The sequence below is a fragment of the Choloepus didactylus genome, chromosome 17 (assembly GCF_015220235.1).
Source record: "Choloepus didactylus isolate mChoDid1 chromosome 17, mChoDid1.pri, whole genome shotgun sequence".
Taxonomy (NCBI): Eukaryota; Metazoa; Chordata; class Mammalia; order Pilosa; family Megalonychidae; genus Choloepus; species Choloepus didactylus.
The window spans coordinates 6,496,983-6,511,216 of NC_051323.1; the positions used below are offsets into that span (position 1 = coordinate 6,496,983).

General features: G+C 47.2%; 1 protein-coding gene across 7 annotated transcripts in view; it reads right to left on the reverse strand.

The window, feature by feature from the left end:
• The window catches only part of ELMOD3 (ELMO domain containing 3), a 30,468-nt gene that overhangs the window by 14,629 nt on the left and 1,605 nt on the right, over positions 1–14,234 (reverse strand). For 4 of the 7 annotated variants that reach the window (XM_037807793.1, XM_037807792.1, XM_037807791.1 and 1 more), the window contains 8 exons: positions 13,542–13,825; positions 11,151–11,228; positions 10,621–10,687; positions 7,853–7,921; positions 6,873–6,964; positions 5,591–5,714; positions 5,141–5,263; positions 2,604–2,734 (listed from right to left, as the gene is read on the reverse strand). In XM_037807793.1, coding sequence (XP_037663721.1) covers positions 2,604–2,734; positions 5,141–5,263; positions 5,591–5,714; positions 6,873–6,964; positions 7,853–7,921; positions 10,621–10,687; positions 11,151–11,228; positions 13,542–13,595 — 738 coding nt within the window. In that variant the 5' untranslated portion in view covers positions 13,596–13,825. Of the gene's footprint in view, positions 1–2,603; positions 2,735–5,140; positions 5,264–5,590; positions 5,715–6,872; positions 6,965–7,852; positions 7,922–9,580; positions 9,775–10,620; positions 10,705–11,150; positions 11,229–13,541; positions 13,826–14,234 lie in introns of those variants that run through there. The other 3 variants (XM_037807796.1, XM_037807797.1, XM_037807798.1) reach the window with 3 other exon arrangements.

Sequence of the window (14,234 nt, forward strand, 5' to 3'; positions counted from 1 at the left end):
TAAGGTTGGAATTATTTTCCCAGATTACAACACCACTCTCCAAGTCAAGAAACAAGAACTGCTTGGAGACGTGGTCGACACCGGGGCTGGGACAGGAAAAATACAAGGTGAGCCTGGAGCATCTGGTAGTGCCAGAAAGGGCTCAGACAAGGGCGGTGACCCGTCAAAAGGGCCCAGGGCTGACCCGAGAGAGTCGTTACGGCCAAAGTTGGACCAATCAGAGCAACAGAATAATCAGAGCAGTGGACTATGACCCACAGGATAAAATACGTGTCCACATGTGCATACTGACAGTAAAATACCTGAATAAATAACAAACAAATGAGGGAGCAGAGGCAATTCTTTCTTACAGAACAATTCCAATTAATAAATGTAGAAAGGAATGGGGGAAACAAAAAAAACCACCCTCAGAGGCCCATATTAATAATTGCTGCAGACACATCCACCGATGGATGTGAGCATTTGTCAGTGCAAGTTTGAGAAAAAACAGGATTACGTGAGCCTTAAAGCATTTCCTGCAGGATGGTCATTACAAAGGCAAAAAAAGTAACTTTTTAGGGGAGAAGCCTAGCAGATGCCACCTTAACCAAAAGATCAGGGTGAACGCCCCCAGAACGAAGAGAGATGACACCACATGTGCCCCTTTCCGAGGTGCTCAGGGCACCTCCCTTCTGTGCCACCAGCCTGGGGACCAGAGCCGCCGCTCTACATGCTGACAATTTCTAAATTCTAACCTCTAGTCCAGATCTCTCTCCTCACTCCTTACTGACTTATCCCAATGCTTACGGCAGCATCTCGGCTTGAAAGTCTGATAGGCCTCTCAAAATGTGGGTGCCACAATGGAACCCCTCAAACTTGCACTAAAAATCATGATTGACTCCTCTTTTTTTAAAAAAATAAAAACCCAATGCAATGCATCAGGAAAACACACTGGCCCTACCCTCTTAAGTTTATAGCCTCGAGATCCTACATGCAGACTCTGACCATTTCACGCCACTTCTGCTGAAAATACCCTGGTCCCAAACCTCCACCATCACTACTGTAGCAGCCCTCGCTGTCCACTCTTCTCACCCCAGCAGCTGGTAGGGGGCGATCCATTTATAACTCTGCCCTGGCTCCTCGCTTGACTCAGAGGGAAATCCTAAGTCTTTGTCACCACCACCAGGGCGTGCCCCCTGTGACCTCTCACCTCGTGCCCCTGAGCTCCTCCTGCTCTAGTTGGCTTCCGTCCTATTCTCTGCACTGGCCAGACCCACTCTTCCTTAGGACCTTTGCCCTGGCCACCCCCTCTTCCTGGAAGGGTACCAGCACAGCTGACCTCTCCCCTCCTTTAGCTCTCGGCGCTGCCCTGACCTCCGGAGAGAACACGGACCCCTCCCCCAAAACAATCTCCTAACCCCACCTGACTTGTTCTTCCTCAGCATTTACCACCTTCTCACATTCTCTGTAATTTACTTATTCATTACACTTTGTCTTGTCTCCTCTGCCGGAAGCTGAGCTCCTCAAGAGCTTTGTTCACGGATGTACCCTTAGCACCGAGAACAGTACCTAGCGCACAGGATGCTGAAGAAATACTTCAGTCAATGAATGTGTTCCAGGGACAGACAAATGGCAGGAGACAGGTCAAATCTCTTTTCTAAAATGGAGGTACCAACATCTTCTACTACCTGGCAAAACCACCAAACCCAACTCCAGAGAACCAACCTGGAAGGACACTGAGGGTCTACAGAAGCCAGACTCCTGGCATGTTGCTAAGGCTGTGTGTCACGTCTTGCCCTCTTCAGTAAATAAAGGCTATATCTCCTCCTTCGCAAAGGGTATCACAGAGAGAGCAGGTGTGATGGTTCAGCTTGTGTGTCAACTTGGCCAAGTAATGGTGCCCATTTGTCTGGTCAACCAAGCACTGGCCCAAGTGTTCCTGTGCGGACATTCGTGGACTTAAATCATCAGTAAGCTGACTGCATTTATGGCTGACTGTATCTACAATCAATTAAGGAGTGTCCTCAGCAATCAGAGATGTTTACAGTTGAAGCTTTAAAAGGAGAAGTGATGACTTCAGCAGTCAGAAAAAAGAACTTTCATGTCTACTTCAATCAGCCAGCTTCTCCTGGGGAATTCATCGAAAACTTTCATTGGAGTTGCCAGTTTGCAGCCTGCTCTACAGAATTTGGACTTGTACATCCCCACAGTTACGTGCAAAATTTTTAGAAATCTCATAATATTTACAGCTATCTCCTATGGGTTCTCCTTCCCAAGAGAACCCTAATATAGCAGTGAATTGAAACAATAACATCACAAAGCAGCAGCTGTGCAAAGAGCTTTTGCACATTATCTCATTTAGTTTTCCCAATAACCCAGCTGAAGCTTTTTGTGATCTCCACTCTATAGACGGGGAAACCAAGGCTCAGAGGAGTTGAGCCTTGACACACAGCTAACAGGTGTACAGTACAGATCCCAACTTCAGACAAGAGAAGTCTGTCCCTGATTTGCCTCAACAACTAGAGACATCTACCCGAGAGGCCCTCCTGCCTTGCTCGGGAAAACCTTGCAGCTCAGGTCCCAGTTCTATAGCTCTCTCCTCCAGTGTCCCACCAGAGCCCCACCTGGATGTGGTGATGAGACAGTCGGAAAATCTCCTGTGCCATCAGCAAAGTTTTTGAGTCCATCACCAGGTACAGCAGATGCAGGAGGGCAAGGAAACCTGCCCCTCTCAGGTCCGTGGCTGGATTCGCTCCTGTAACAGTAACCACAAGGAAACTGGATGGGCCAGTGAGCTTCCCGCGGTTTGGGAAGCTGCCTCTGGCACTGGCCCCTTCCCAGGGCTAGTGGAGCACGAGAAGCCAGACTCACTTCCTGCCTTCTCCTGTGACTGACTCTAAGGGGCTGAGCAGAAGGGTTAGGAGGCCACACAAGCTGCCACTCCAGCACCCTGGGAGCAGCCTCCTGTAGCTGTTCTCTTGTCTGTTGCCCTCCACCCTCAAGGGTCATTTCTCCACACAATTACCAGAGTGATCCTTTAAAAACAGAAGCCAGACTTCTGGTTCTGGGACAAGATGAAGTACATGCACTTCTCCATCTTCTTCCCACTAAGTACAGCTAAAAACCTGGGTGTTAATACATAAAACAAATGTATGATGACTCGGGAAGCTGGAGAGGAGACGGCAGATTGGCTACGGACCTCGGGACCTGAGCAATGGTGTGGTGGTGGGTGTCCTGGGTTTCTTTTTGCCTGAGATATGTTGACTGGGAGCTGGAGAACCCGGCAACCCAGCAACACCAATGGGAGCAGACCAAAAGAGCCCCCGGAAAAGCCCGTACTCTCTCGCTGAAGGACCAGGAAAGGGGTAGCCTAGCAAGACAGAAAACATTAGACACCATTCACCCTACTCCAGCAAAATGGCACAGAAAAAACTGTGGCCCCATCCAACCCTCACTGGCAAAGGCTAAATGGGAGAGTCGACTTCCACCCTCACCCGACTGTGACGAGGCCCCTTAGCTCTGCCAGGCTCCTGTCAGTGAAGGCTGAGTGGGGAGCCCCCTTGGCAGTGTCAGGCGAGGCCAGGTGGAAACACTGGGGAGGCCCCTGCCCCACCCAGCCAGGGTGGCCTCAGCAGAGGCAGAGGGAGCTGGACTTTCACCTCCACCCAGAAGCAAGGATGTAAATCCTCCCTCCCCACACTGGCAGTGTCAGAGGAGGCCTGCGCAAAGAGAAGGTTTAAACAGGGTCTAGGGTCTCAGTCCCAAAAGCCCAAGGTACAGTCAAAAATCACTCGTTACACCAAGAACCAGGAAAGCATCAATTTGAATCAGAAAAGATTATCAAAGACACAAATATGGAGCTAACACAGATGCTGGAATTATCTAACAAGGATTTTAAAGCAGTTCCTGCAGGCAGAATAACGGCCTCCTCAAAGTTCACATTCTAGACTCTGGAACCAGTAAAGACGTTAAGGTGGACTAGGCGAGGCTGCCCTGCTAGCTCCCTCATGTCAGCCCAGTGAGACCTGTGCTGGGCTTTAGAACTACTGAAAGTGAAAGAGAACAAATCTGTGTTCTTTCAAGTCACCATGTGTGTGGTATATACCAGCTATCATAAAAGCACTTCGATGAGCAAATATGAATATGCTTTGAGAAAAATGACAAAATAGAGAATCTCAGTAAAGAAATAGATATAAAGGAGAACCAATAGGAACTTTAGAACTGAAAAACAGAAAAACTAAAAGGAAAAACTCATTGGATGGGCTCAAGAACAGAATGGAGGCAGAGGAAAGAATCAGTGAACTTGAGGACTGAACAATAAAGACTACCCAGTCCAAACAGCACAGAGAAAAACCTGAACAGAGCCTGGGAGATGTGTGGCACTATAACAGATGATTTGCTCTAAAATTTGGCAGGAGGAAGTTCTCAAAATGAAAAGAAAATGATAAAAACAGGAATCTTGGAATATCAGAAAGGAAGAAGGAATAAGAAACATGAGAGAATAAATATATGGGTACATACAACAGAATTTCCTTTTCCTCTTGAATTTCTAAATTACCTTTGATGGGTGGAAGAAAAATCCTAACACTGTCTGCTTTACATAGAGTAAATATTTAAGACAGTTCTCGGGGAGGAGGGTAAACAGAGTCAGTACTGACAGACTACCAATTAATTATGGGTATATAAAATTTACTTTGAAATGAAGACAGTTTCACCCTCTATTCAAATGGAATCTAATCTGATTTTGAAAAGAAACCAAGTAGCATGATCCAGAAAGAGTTGAGATCATTTTGTTTCACTTAAATTATAAAATGATATAAAATAAAGGCTTTAACAATACTTTAAAAGAGGGAAACCCCTGCCCAGATTCCAAGTCATCTCCTCCAAGTGTTTCCAAGCACTTAGAGGAAAGGTTTCTCAAAGGCCTGCAAGGCCACAAGGAACCTCACCCCGTCAGTTGCTTCTTGTGCCTCCCCTTCAGCCGCGCTCCCCGCGCCATCTCGGGGCCTCTGCACCTCGCCGTGCCCTCTTCCCAGCATGCTTGCCCCCAGGTATCTCATCTCATGGAGTTGGAATGACTGGATGAGAGCCACTGGGCCTCCCAACCTGTTCCTGGAATTAGGGATCAAGGAAAGAACGACGAGCTATTCCTCCCTCTTACCCTGGAAGCCCAGATCTTCCCAGTGGTCTCCGTGGAGGGCACAGCCAAACTTGGAGCCAGTCAGCTTCCTGTAGATGGTCTGGAGGACTCGGCCATGCACGGGGTCTTGGCTATCCAGGCCACCTGCCCCCAGACAGGCCCATGCCCGCTGTTGGATGCCCTCAGCAGAGGCCTGGGGGCTTCGCAGAGAATGGACAGGACAACGGGGATCTGGACTGTGCTCAAGACACCCTGCTTTCTGGGACTTCTATCCTTCAGCATCCCACAACAGGGTACATGCAAAGCCCCTCCCTGGCTCAGCCTCAGCATCACGGTGTGGGACAGGGCTATTACCACCATGAGAGCTCATAGGGATGTGACCACTACCACGGAGGGCCCACAGGGCTGGGACCAGCATCACGAGGGGCACACAGGGCTGCAGTGCCTGCACCGGGCCGGGCTGACACTCACACTGAGCGATGGTTAGGACCAAGTCCCTTTCTTCATGGAGGCCCTGGTGGAGCTTAGGAGGCCCGAAGAGGCAGTGCCGGAGGGCGGCGAGCCCGGTCCTTCGGACAGTTGGCTGGATTCTCTTCTGCGGAGGAAGCGGGAGGCAGTAGGCAGGGTGCTGGGCTCGCCTGCCTTTGTGAACTTACCGTCAAGCCCACATAGCAGGACAGTTCTCACAGACAGAAGGAGCTCCTACCCACTGGCTGGCCTTTGGGGCAGAAGCTGTGGAGCAGCTGCTGAGGCTCTGGAGTCAGGCTCTCCTAGCACCCAGAGTCTTCACAAGCAGGAAGAGATATCCCCAAGCTCAGGCATTATCAGCCAGTTCTCTGCATTTGCTGCTTTGGGCTTCTCCAAAGCCAGCTATTGCCCTGACTCCCAGGGAGGTGAGAAAGGCCCACATGCTCAAACAACAGTCAGGCTGATTTACCCAGCAATGCTGCTTCTACCCTGTAAAAAACCTAAATTATAAACTCCAGCAGCCCACTCTCAACCTCCAGAATGAGCAAGCCATTGGGGAGGGAGTTTGGTGGAGATTCTTGGAGCTAGCTGCCTATGAGGCGTAACTGGAAACTTCCTAAACCATTATACTGGCTGCTCGGGACCTAGAGCCTTGGTCACGGGCCTTGGAATATTCTGATTTGGGTAGCTTCCGGCTCTCTAGGTCCTACAATCCAACCCCATTCCTGACTTTTCAGCCTCTCTAAGGCCAGGTTTTAGACTGAAGGTCTGAAATCACATTCCCCTGAACTTACTACTAGTCACTCAAGATGCTCCAGAAAGCACCCCCTACCCCTAGCTTTTATTTTCCCCAGTATTCCTTCTTTTTCCAATCCTGCATAATTCTTGAATTCCCAAATAGTTTCTCGTTTTCTAAAGGAATGGTAGATTCTTCTGAATTGGCCGTGAACTTCTCAGCGCCCTGAACAGACTGCCCCACCTTTCCAAAGAACCACCTGGCACTTGAGCCTGGCCTGCCCCATCCCTGACTAGGAAAAGCAGGGGGACAGGTGCACAGGTGCCCACACCCAGGGCCTCAGGTGCTCCAGGGCATGTCCCTGAGAGGCTGCCAGAGCCCTGCATGAGGTGCGGGGCCACGGCTCCCCTTCATCCTGGGCCTCTGGATTTCTTAGGGGACACAGGGCCTGCAGTGGCAGCCTCCAGGGCCCTGTCCTGGTGGGATGGAAACCTGGCTCCTGGGATGCAACTGCTTTGCCTGAAACCCCAAACTTCCCCACAGCCGTACCTTGAAGGAGGACAGGTCTAGAGTCTGGAAGTGCTGCAGGACCTCAGAGAAGGAGATTAGCTGCCCAAGCTGCTCGGAGCCAGCCCCGCTCCCTGTGGCAAAAGGGAAGGTGCCCCAGGGTTTGTAATGGTAGGCATTTGGTCTGCAAACACTGACTGAGGGCCTCTTGGTGGTCACCTCCCAGCCATACATCAGGCATCCCCCGCTACAGCCAGTCCACTGTCAGGGGGTTTTGTTTGGTGGGCAGACCGCTGCGGTGAGCAGGGGATAGATCTGCCCTGTGGGGGGCTCCCTAATTTCCATGCACCCGTGAGGGGCAAGTCACTGCCTGGAGCAGGCACCACAAGTTTGTTTATTAGAGACTTTTCCTAATTTCTACATTGCGTGTGACCCCCCTCCCCATCCCTGGTCACAGCCCACAGGAATTCACTTATCATTTTGCAATGCAGGCAACTTGATGAAGCCCAAGGCACTATCTCCTCAGGAGCTTGGCTGGGGTTCAGGCTGGATATGGGTCCTAGCTCTACTCCCTTCCCGCTCCATCCAAACATCTCACACAAAGGGACACAAAATACTTTTTACCTGGCCCTCAGAGCTTCCCGCAGATTGTTTCAGACCCTATCCCCAGGGACTTCCTTGTGCAGTGAACAACCTGCCCAACCTTATGCAATGTGCTGGCTGCTTGCCTGCCTCCATCCATCCAAACCCCACTGCCCGCAGAGTCTGAACCTGACCCAGCCCTCCCCATCTTCTCGCAGGGCCAGGAGGAGGAGGCAGAACTTTCCCCACAGCAATTGTTCCCATTTTGTCCAGGGGTAGCAGGTCCTTATCACTGGATTTAGGAAGGAGATTTTAGTCCACCTGACAGCTAAAATGAGAACACTCAGGATTCTGTCTCCCCAAAATGTTAGCTACCCATGTGGGGTGGTGCCTCTGCTAGGAGCTGGGATGTGTGAAAGCAGTGCCATTCGCACAATTACCGGTCTCTGGCTGGATGCTGTCCACCGCTTCCCATTCTTCTTGGGCTCTGAGCACCTCTGAACTCACAACTGCAACAGTGAGAAAAGGAGGCCCTCTGAGATCTAGAATGTCTGGACAAATTCAGCCCAGACCCTGGCTGCCTGCCTTTGGTCTTGCTCCCTCCAATCCCCTCTTCACACAGATTCCAGAGCCAGCTTTTGAAAAAGCAGATCTGATGTCACACACACCCCACCCCATCCCTTCAAAACCCTCCAGGGATTCTCCATAACCCTCAACGGAAAAGCCAAACTCCTGTGCACAGCATGTAAGTACTGTCAGTCTGGGTCCCTCTGACCTCTCCGACTTTGCCCTGGGACTATCGAGAACTACCTGAAGTTCCACCTTTGTCATCAGGACCCCAGGTGTGTTCACCTACAGTTCTAAAGCTTGGGGGCAGAGCTACTTCTCCAGGTAACTGAACTCCCCCTCACCTGGAGGCCTTCTCTAACACCATCAGCCTGGAGAGGAGCCACTCCTCGGAGGCACTCTGACACTCAGTGCTTATCCCACACTGTCATCAGTCTTTCCTGCTAGACCATAACCTACCAGAGGGCAGGTTCTCCAGAACCCAGCCCAGTGCCTCAGTGCACGTGTGATGAATGAAGGAAAGCACAGGGAAAGGGGGAAAGGCTACAGCATAGGTTCTTTATAGCTACCACACATTCCTTTGTCCAAACCACAGCTGTTACTCTCTAGCACAAATGGCTGAATGTCCTATCACTGGTCTTTCCAATTTGCTACAGCAACACCAGCAAACAATGTGAAGGCTGGAGAAACTTCAGTTCAATACCAAAAATTATGTTTCCAGCCTGAACAGTAAAGGTAGTTCAGGACGTCTCCTCCCTGCCGCTCTTGCAAATTAAATACAATGCTACACAAATCTCTAAACACTATGAGGGACAGAGACTGGGAAGCACACTCCAAAGGTAAACTGCCTGTTTGTATTTCATCTCTAGCACTTGTGTTTCTTTGGTTAAGTAATGCCTCATGGGAGTGCTGTCAGGATGAGGTAGTTCTAGAACTTCTTAAAAAAGAGTGTGGCATTTATGTGCTCAATAAACGTCAACTATTACTACTGCCACAGTCACGTGCTCGGGTCCAGCAGGGCAGTGGTGGGGGTAGCAGGTGAGGCCCAGGGTACCGAATGTATGGACCTCTAGGAAATTCGATCTCGCCGGCTCCACTCTCGGTAGCGCAGCAGACACCAAGACTCAAGGCTTCCACATTAGACAACTTCAACAGAATATAGGAGGATACGCAACCTTGCATGGTCAAAAGAAAACTTACTTCCGGCACACTGAGACTTCAGGAGATGAAAAGGAGGGACAAAGTGGCCGAACAAAGAGAGGAGAGTGGAACAAGAGCAGTGAATGCTTACTATGAAGCGGAAAAGGGTCTTCTCACCCTCCAGCCCTTCTCCTCGACACAACCTGATTCTTCATCCTTCAAAGCCTCACCTACAAGCGAGTTGATGCATCTTTCACTCCTCACACCTTCACCCACTCATGATTTGATCTGAAATTGAGCGAGGAGCAGAAACGGCACCAGCAAGGGAATGAGAATTTGCTGTCGCGGCAGGTCTCAACTAGCAGTATTAATTTGATGCCTAAGGCTAGCAACAAATGTTGTAATTGTCTAAGAGCTTCTCTTTCCAGGCTTCCTCTCAGAACCAGGTGGGCTCTTCCTACCTGTGAAGACGATTCTAACATAGGTACTCTTTTCCCGACCAACAGAAGAACGTGGGGGCCCAGAACAAATCTTCAGACTGATGATCAGAGCTTGCATTAGTGCAGTTCTTTATCTTTTTCCTTTTTTCAGCTCTCTCCCACTTAATCATACAGTAAATAGCACTGCTGATTTGTCAGCCTTTAATTCAAATTAGCTGAGAGCAATATGAACAAAAAATTTAGGTTAATAAAATTAAAAGTATTTGGCACATATATGCCAGTTGGTATTTAAGGTAAAATCACTAATAAATGTTGAGCATGTCACCATAAAAATAAAACTCAATTAGAAGAAATTTCATAGACCTCTAAATTATGTTTCTACATTAGAATATTTTTAAAAGCACCATTTTTCTGGAGAGTACATTTTCAGTTTGGAGGATTTAAAGATAACATGCATTGTGATTTATATTCTATGTGTGAAGTGTATTACATTCTCTGTTTCAATTCTTACAAAATGCCCACAATACAGGTTCTGATATAACCCCTGTTTTATAGAAGAGGAAACTGAGTGTTAGCAAGGTTAGATAACTTGCTCAAGGTCATACAGCTAGGGTGGAGGGAAGCAGGTGAGGTAGGGGAGATGATAGAGTCAGGATTTATACCTGGGATATGTGACTCCAAAACTACTACTTAAGAATAGGTGAGTATGCTTTTCTCTGTAATAAACTGGCAACTGGAATGAGCTTTAAATATAATATAGGGAAGGGCCTACACAATAAAGCCTTTTCACATATAGTGTCTCATTTCCCTGTCATGATGCCCCTGTGAGGGTAAGTGACTTGTCCAGAGGTGCTCAGTAAGCCACCAGCAGAGAAAAATCAGAACTCAGGTCTTTTGACTCCTATTTCAGGGTTGACTCCAATTTTCCTTAAGGAATGATAAACCTACAAAATTCAGCAGTACAAGGAGCGAGAGAAATTCAAATGGTGAGAAGAAGATCCACAGAATCATCTGACTCGGGCCCCACCCCAACCCCAAGGGCCTTGCAGGGACCTTATTACCTGGCTCCCAGGCATCAGCGTCCGTTGTCAGGGCCCGGAGGATGCCAAGGTTCTTCAGCTCTGAGATCTGGAGGGGCAGCCAACCTTTAGGGTGAGGGTGGAACCTGTCCTCCTCCACACAGGTACTGCCCACCTACTGTATGTGTGTCCCTTTGAAACTGGAGGATGGAAGGATCTAGTCTACCCCCAATGGGCTGATCAAAGCCCATCTTAAAGTGAGGCACGTGGGAAACTCTAACTATGCTGAAGACTTCGGGGGATGTGAGGGGCAAGTGTACACCCTCCACGAAGAGTAAACAACCAGAACTTTACACAACTCAACTGAGACCACAGTGTGCCTCTGGTATTCCCACTGCACTTCATACACTGTTTCATTATAGCAATTATCATATCAAGGCTGTTGTTTGCCTGTCTGTGCCCTGCCTTCCCTCCCGAGTGTGAGATCCTGGAGGGAGGGTCTCTGACACTGTTGTGTCCCCCGTTCCCAGTGCTTGTGTTGGCAGGAGCACTGAGGTGTGGATGGTACATACAGGAATTCCTCCAAATGCAGGAAGAAAACTGTTCTCTTTCCCATATGGTGGGAAGTACCCAGCAGACACTTGTTCAACCTGTAAGACACAAACAGGGTCAATTTCGCAGACATATATCAATCCCACAAAGATGACAGTTTAAATCATCTGTCATTTCCCAATACCACAAAGAAAATGGATCAACTCCATAGAAGATAACGGCAAAGACACTTCTGTTTAATGTGGACTTAAGAAATGCTGTCAAAAGTTTAGCTAACTGTTATCTCAAAAATCTTAATACAAAGTTCTTGGCTCTGTTAAAGGTCTTGGGGCTCTGAGTAAGTGAAGTTCAGTGAGGCAGATTGTTATGGTCTTTCCGCTCAGATCAAACTTCTCCCTTACTTGAGATAAAAAGAAAATCCAAACAACTGTTTGCAACTTGTATCACAGACACAGGGCTTATTTCCCCAATATGTTGAAAAAGAAAAAAAAAATCACATAAATCAGTAATAAAAGAAAAACAACCTACTAGAAAAATGAGCAAAGGTTAAGGACAATTTATCTGAAAGGAAACACAAATGGTTCTTAAGCATATAAAAATGCTCAACCTCACTAATAAGAGGAACACCAATTAAAATTACTCTGAGGTAATATTTTTCACTTACTCGGCAAGGACGAGAAAGCTTCCTGATATGCTATGTGAGCTCCAGACTGGAGCATGCATAGTCAAAACCTCCTGGGTTTGATAGTACTTGACAAAATCATATAGCTTTGTATGTTAGAATTTTTTTTTTTAAATAACATGTCTATAACATAAAATTTGCCATTTTAACCATTTTTAAGTCTACAGTTAAACTTTGTACCTTTTTGACTCTGCGATTCCAATCTAGGAATTTATCCAAAAGTTAAATTCATCCAAGTGCTAAATGACAAGTTTACAATGTTACTCACTGTGGCACTGTTTATAACAGGAAAAAGCTGCAAAAGCCTATATGAGATCCTATGCACCCATAAAGAAGAACAAGAGAGTGCTTTATGGGCAATATGGAACAATTAAGCAAAAAAAGCAAAGAATAAAGTTCTACCCCTTTCAATACTACCGTTTGTACTGTTTTGCAAAATACATAAAAATATTTGTCTCTCTCTGAAGAGACTATTTCCAGAATTATACCCAAGGAAGTGGTAACTTGGTCCCTTGCAGGGAAACTGCGTAATCGGGGGACAAGGGTAGAAGTCAGCTTTCTCACTCTATGTACAGCCTCTGAACCTTCTGGATTATGAACCACGTGAATATATTATTTTCTCTACAAAATAAAAGTAAATAAAAGAAAATAAATACAATTTAAAAAAAAAGAACTATTCATAAGGCAAACGTTGCTTATGTCAAGGCCCTAGAATCCTGGATTATCCTGTTTGCTCTAATCCCTCCTGCATATTTTTGCCAAAATTCCTTAAACCCAGCTTTGATTTCTTCATGCCCTGGACACAAGAATAGATGCTGAAACACTCCAGAGCTGAGAAAACTCCCCCATAACTGGCCCCTGCTGCCTAAGCACTATTATCTCCCACTTCAATCCAATGAACACACTTGCCATGGTTCTTCCATTCCTAACTTCTGGGTTTTGCTCCAGAATACACCACAACACTACCTGTGTCTCCCGGTCCTTTCAAGATCAGTTCTGCCTCCTCAAGGCAGCCTCCCTCACCACCTGGGGCTACAACCATCTCTCCCTGTAAGATGTGGGGCTGTTGTGTTTGGTGGTTCGTCACGCTGGACCACTCCCTGCGGATGTCTGTGCACTCAGGATTCACTTGGTCATTCCTTTTCCCCTTTAAGTGAGTCCCTCCAGCATCCCAGTACTTCTCTCTGGAAGGACAGCTCACCTATCTTACTGCGGTGAAGAGACCTTACTGGAGACCCAAAGCAAAGGCTTCGGGCCAGATCTAGAGACTGAATCCAACAGACTTCCTTTAAGACCATTTCTGGGCAAGGTGGAAGAAAGGTAACAAATGTGGGGTGGGCTGCCAGGCTCATACAAAGACACGTCACATTGAACCAAGAGACCCAGGACGATCAGGTCAAAGCAGCTGTTTGACAGTGAAGAGGCCAGTAAGGTAAACAATCCGAGTCTAAGAAACAATAGATTTCTTGGGGTATTCCTCATTCAAATTCTCCTTTCTAACCAACCAAAAAAAACCAGAAAAGAAAAAAATCCACTTAGAAAATTAGCTTTCAGGAAAAGCAACTGACTCAGACGTGAATAGAAGCTCCTTCTAATAGAACAAGGAAGACTATAAAGAGGGTTTTTTACAAAATATTTCTAAATCTCCATATTGTCTATGTTCTGTCTCATTACTATTAACAGTATAATCCAAACCCATAATATTTCTCAAATAGGGGTTCTTGCTTACCTGTGCATCTCTTAATTCTTTCTCATTATGGAAAGAGCAAGATTTTTCATTCATGACTTAAAAGCATTTGTTCAAGTGAGCTTTGTTCTTGGGTTCAGAAAAGGGTTTAGTAAGGCCTGAGAAGCTGTGGGGAGAGCCAGAGATCCAACTGCTCTACCTTGGTCTTCCTTCTTGGCAGTCATTCTGACTAAGAGTAAGAAAACAGTCCCTCTGTGCCATCACCAGGGTGAAGGAGGTTCCTGGGTGTATTTAAAGGAGTCTCTGAGGTTTTTGAAGCCTCGGGCCTGCAAAAAAAAAATTGAAAAAGCAAACTGGTTTCATCATTTGGTTATATCTCTGTTGAGTAAAAGTAACTTTTAAAATCTGTAAGCAGCTGTAAATTTACTCTGAATAAATAAGATGTGTTAGCCAAACGCCACCTAACTTTTACTACCCAGGTCACAGGATGAACAAAGGGGAGTCCTACAGGAGTCTAGGGGCTGGATTCTCAAGGTCTTGTGAGTAGCAGGGTCTGTTTCTGATGATGAAGGTACTGGGACTGGGCATCTTATCAAAGGGGTGAGGCTAACAAGTGGCACCTTGTGGGTGACTGTAGCTGAAGTTCTCAGGCTCTGCCCAGGTCTCAGGTTGGGTCGGCACTGAGGCTTAGAATACCAGACTTGGTTCCTATGATGGTACAAAGTCAAAATGCAA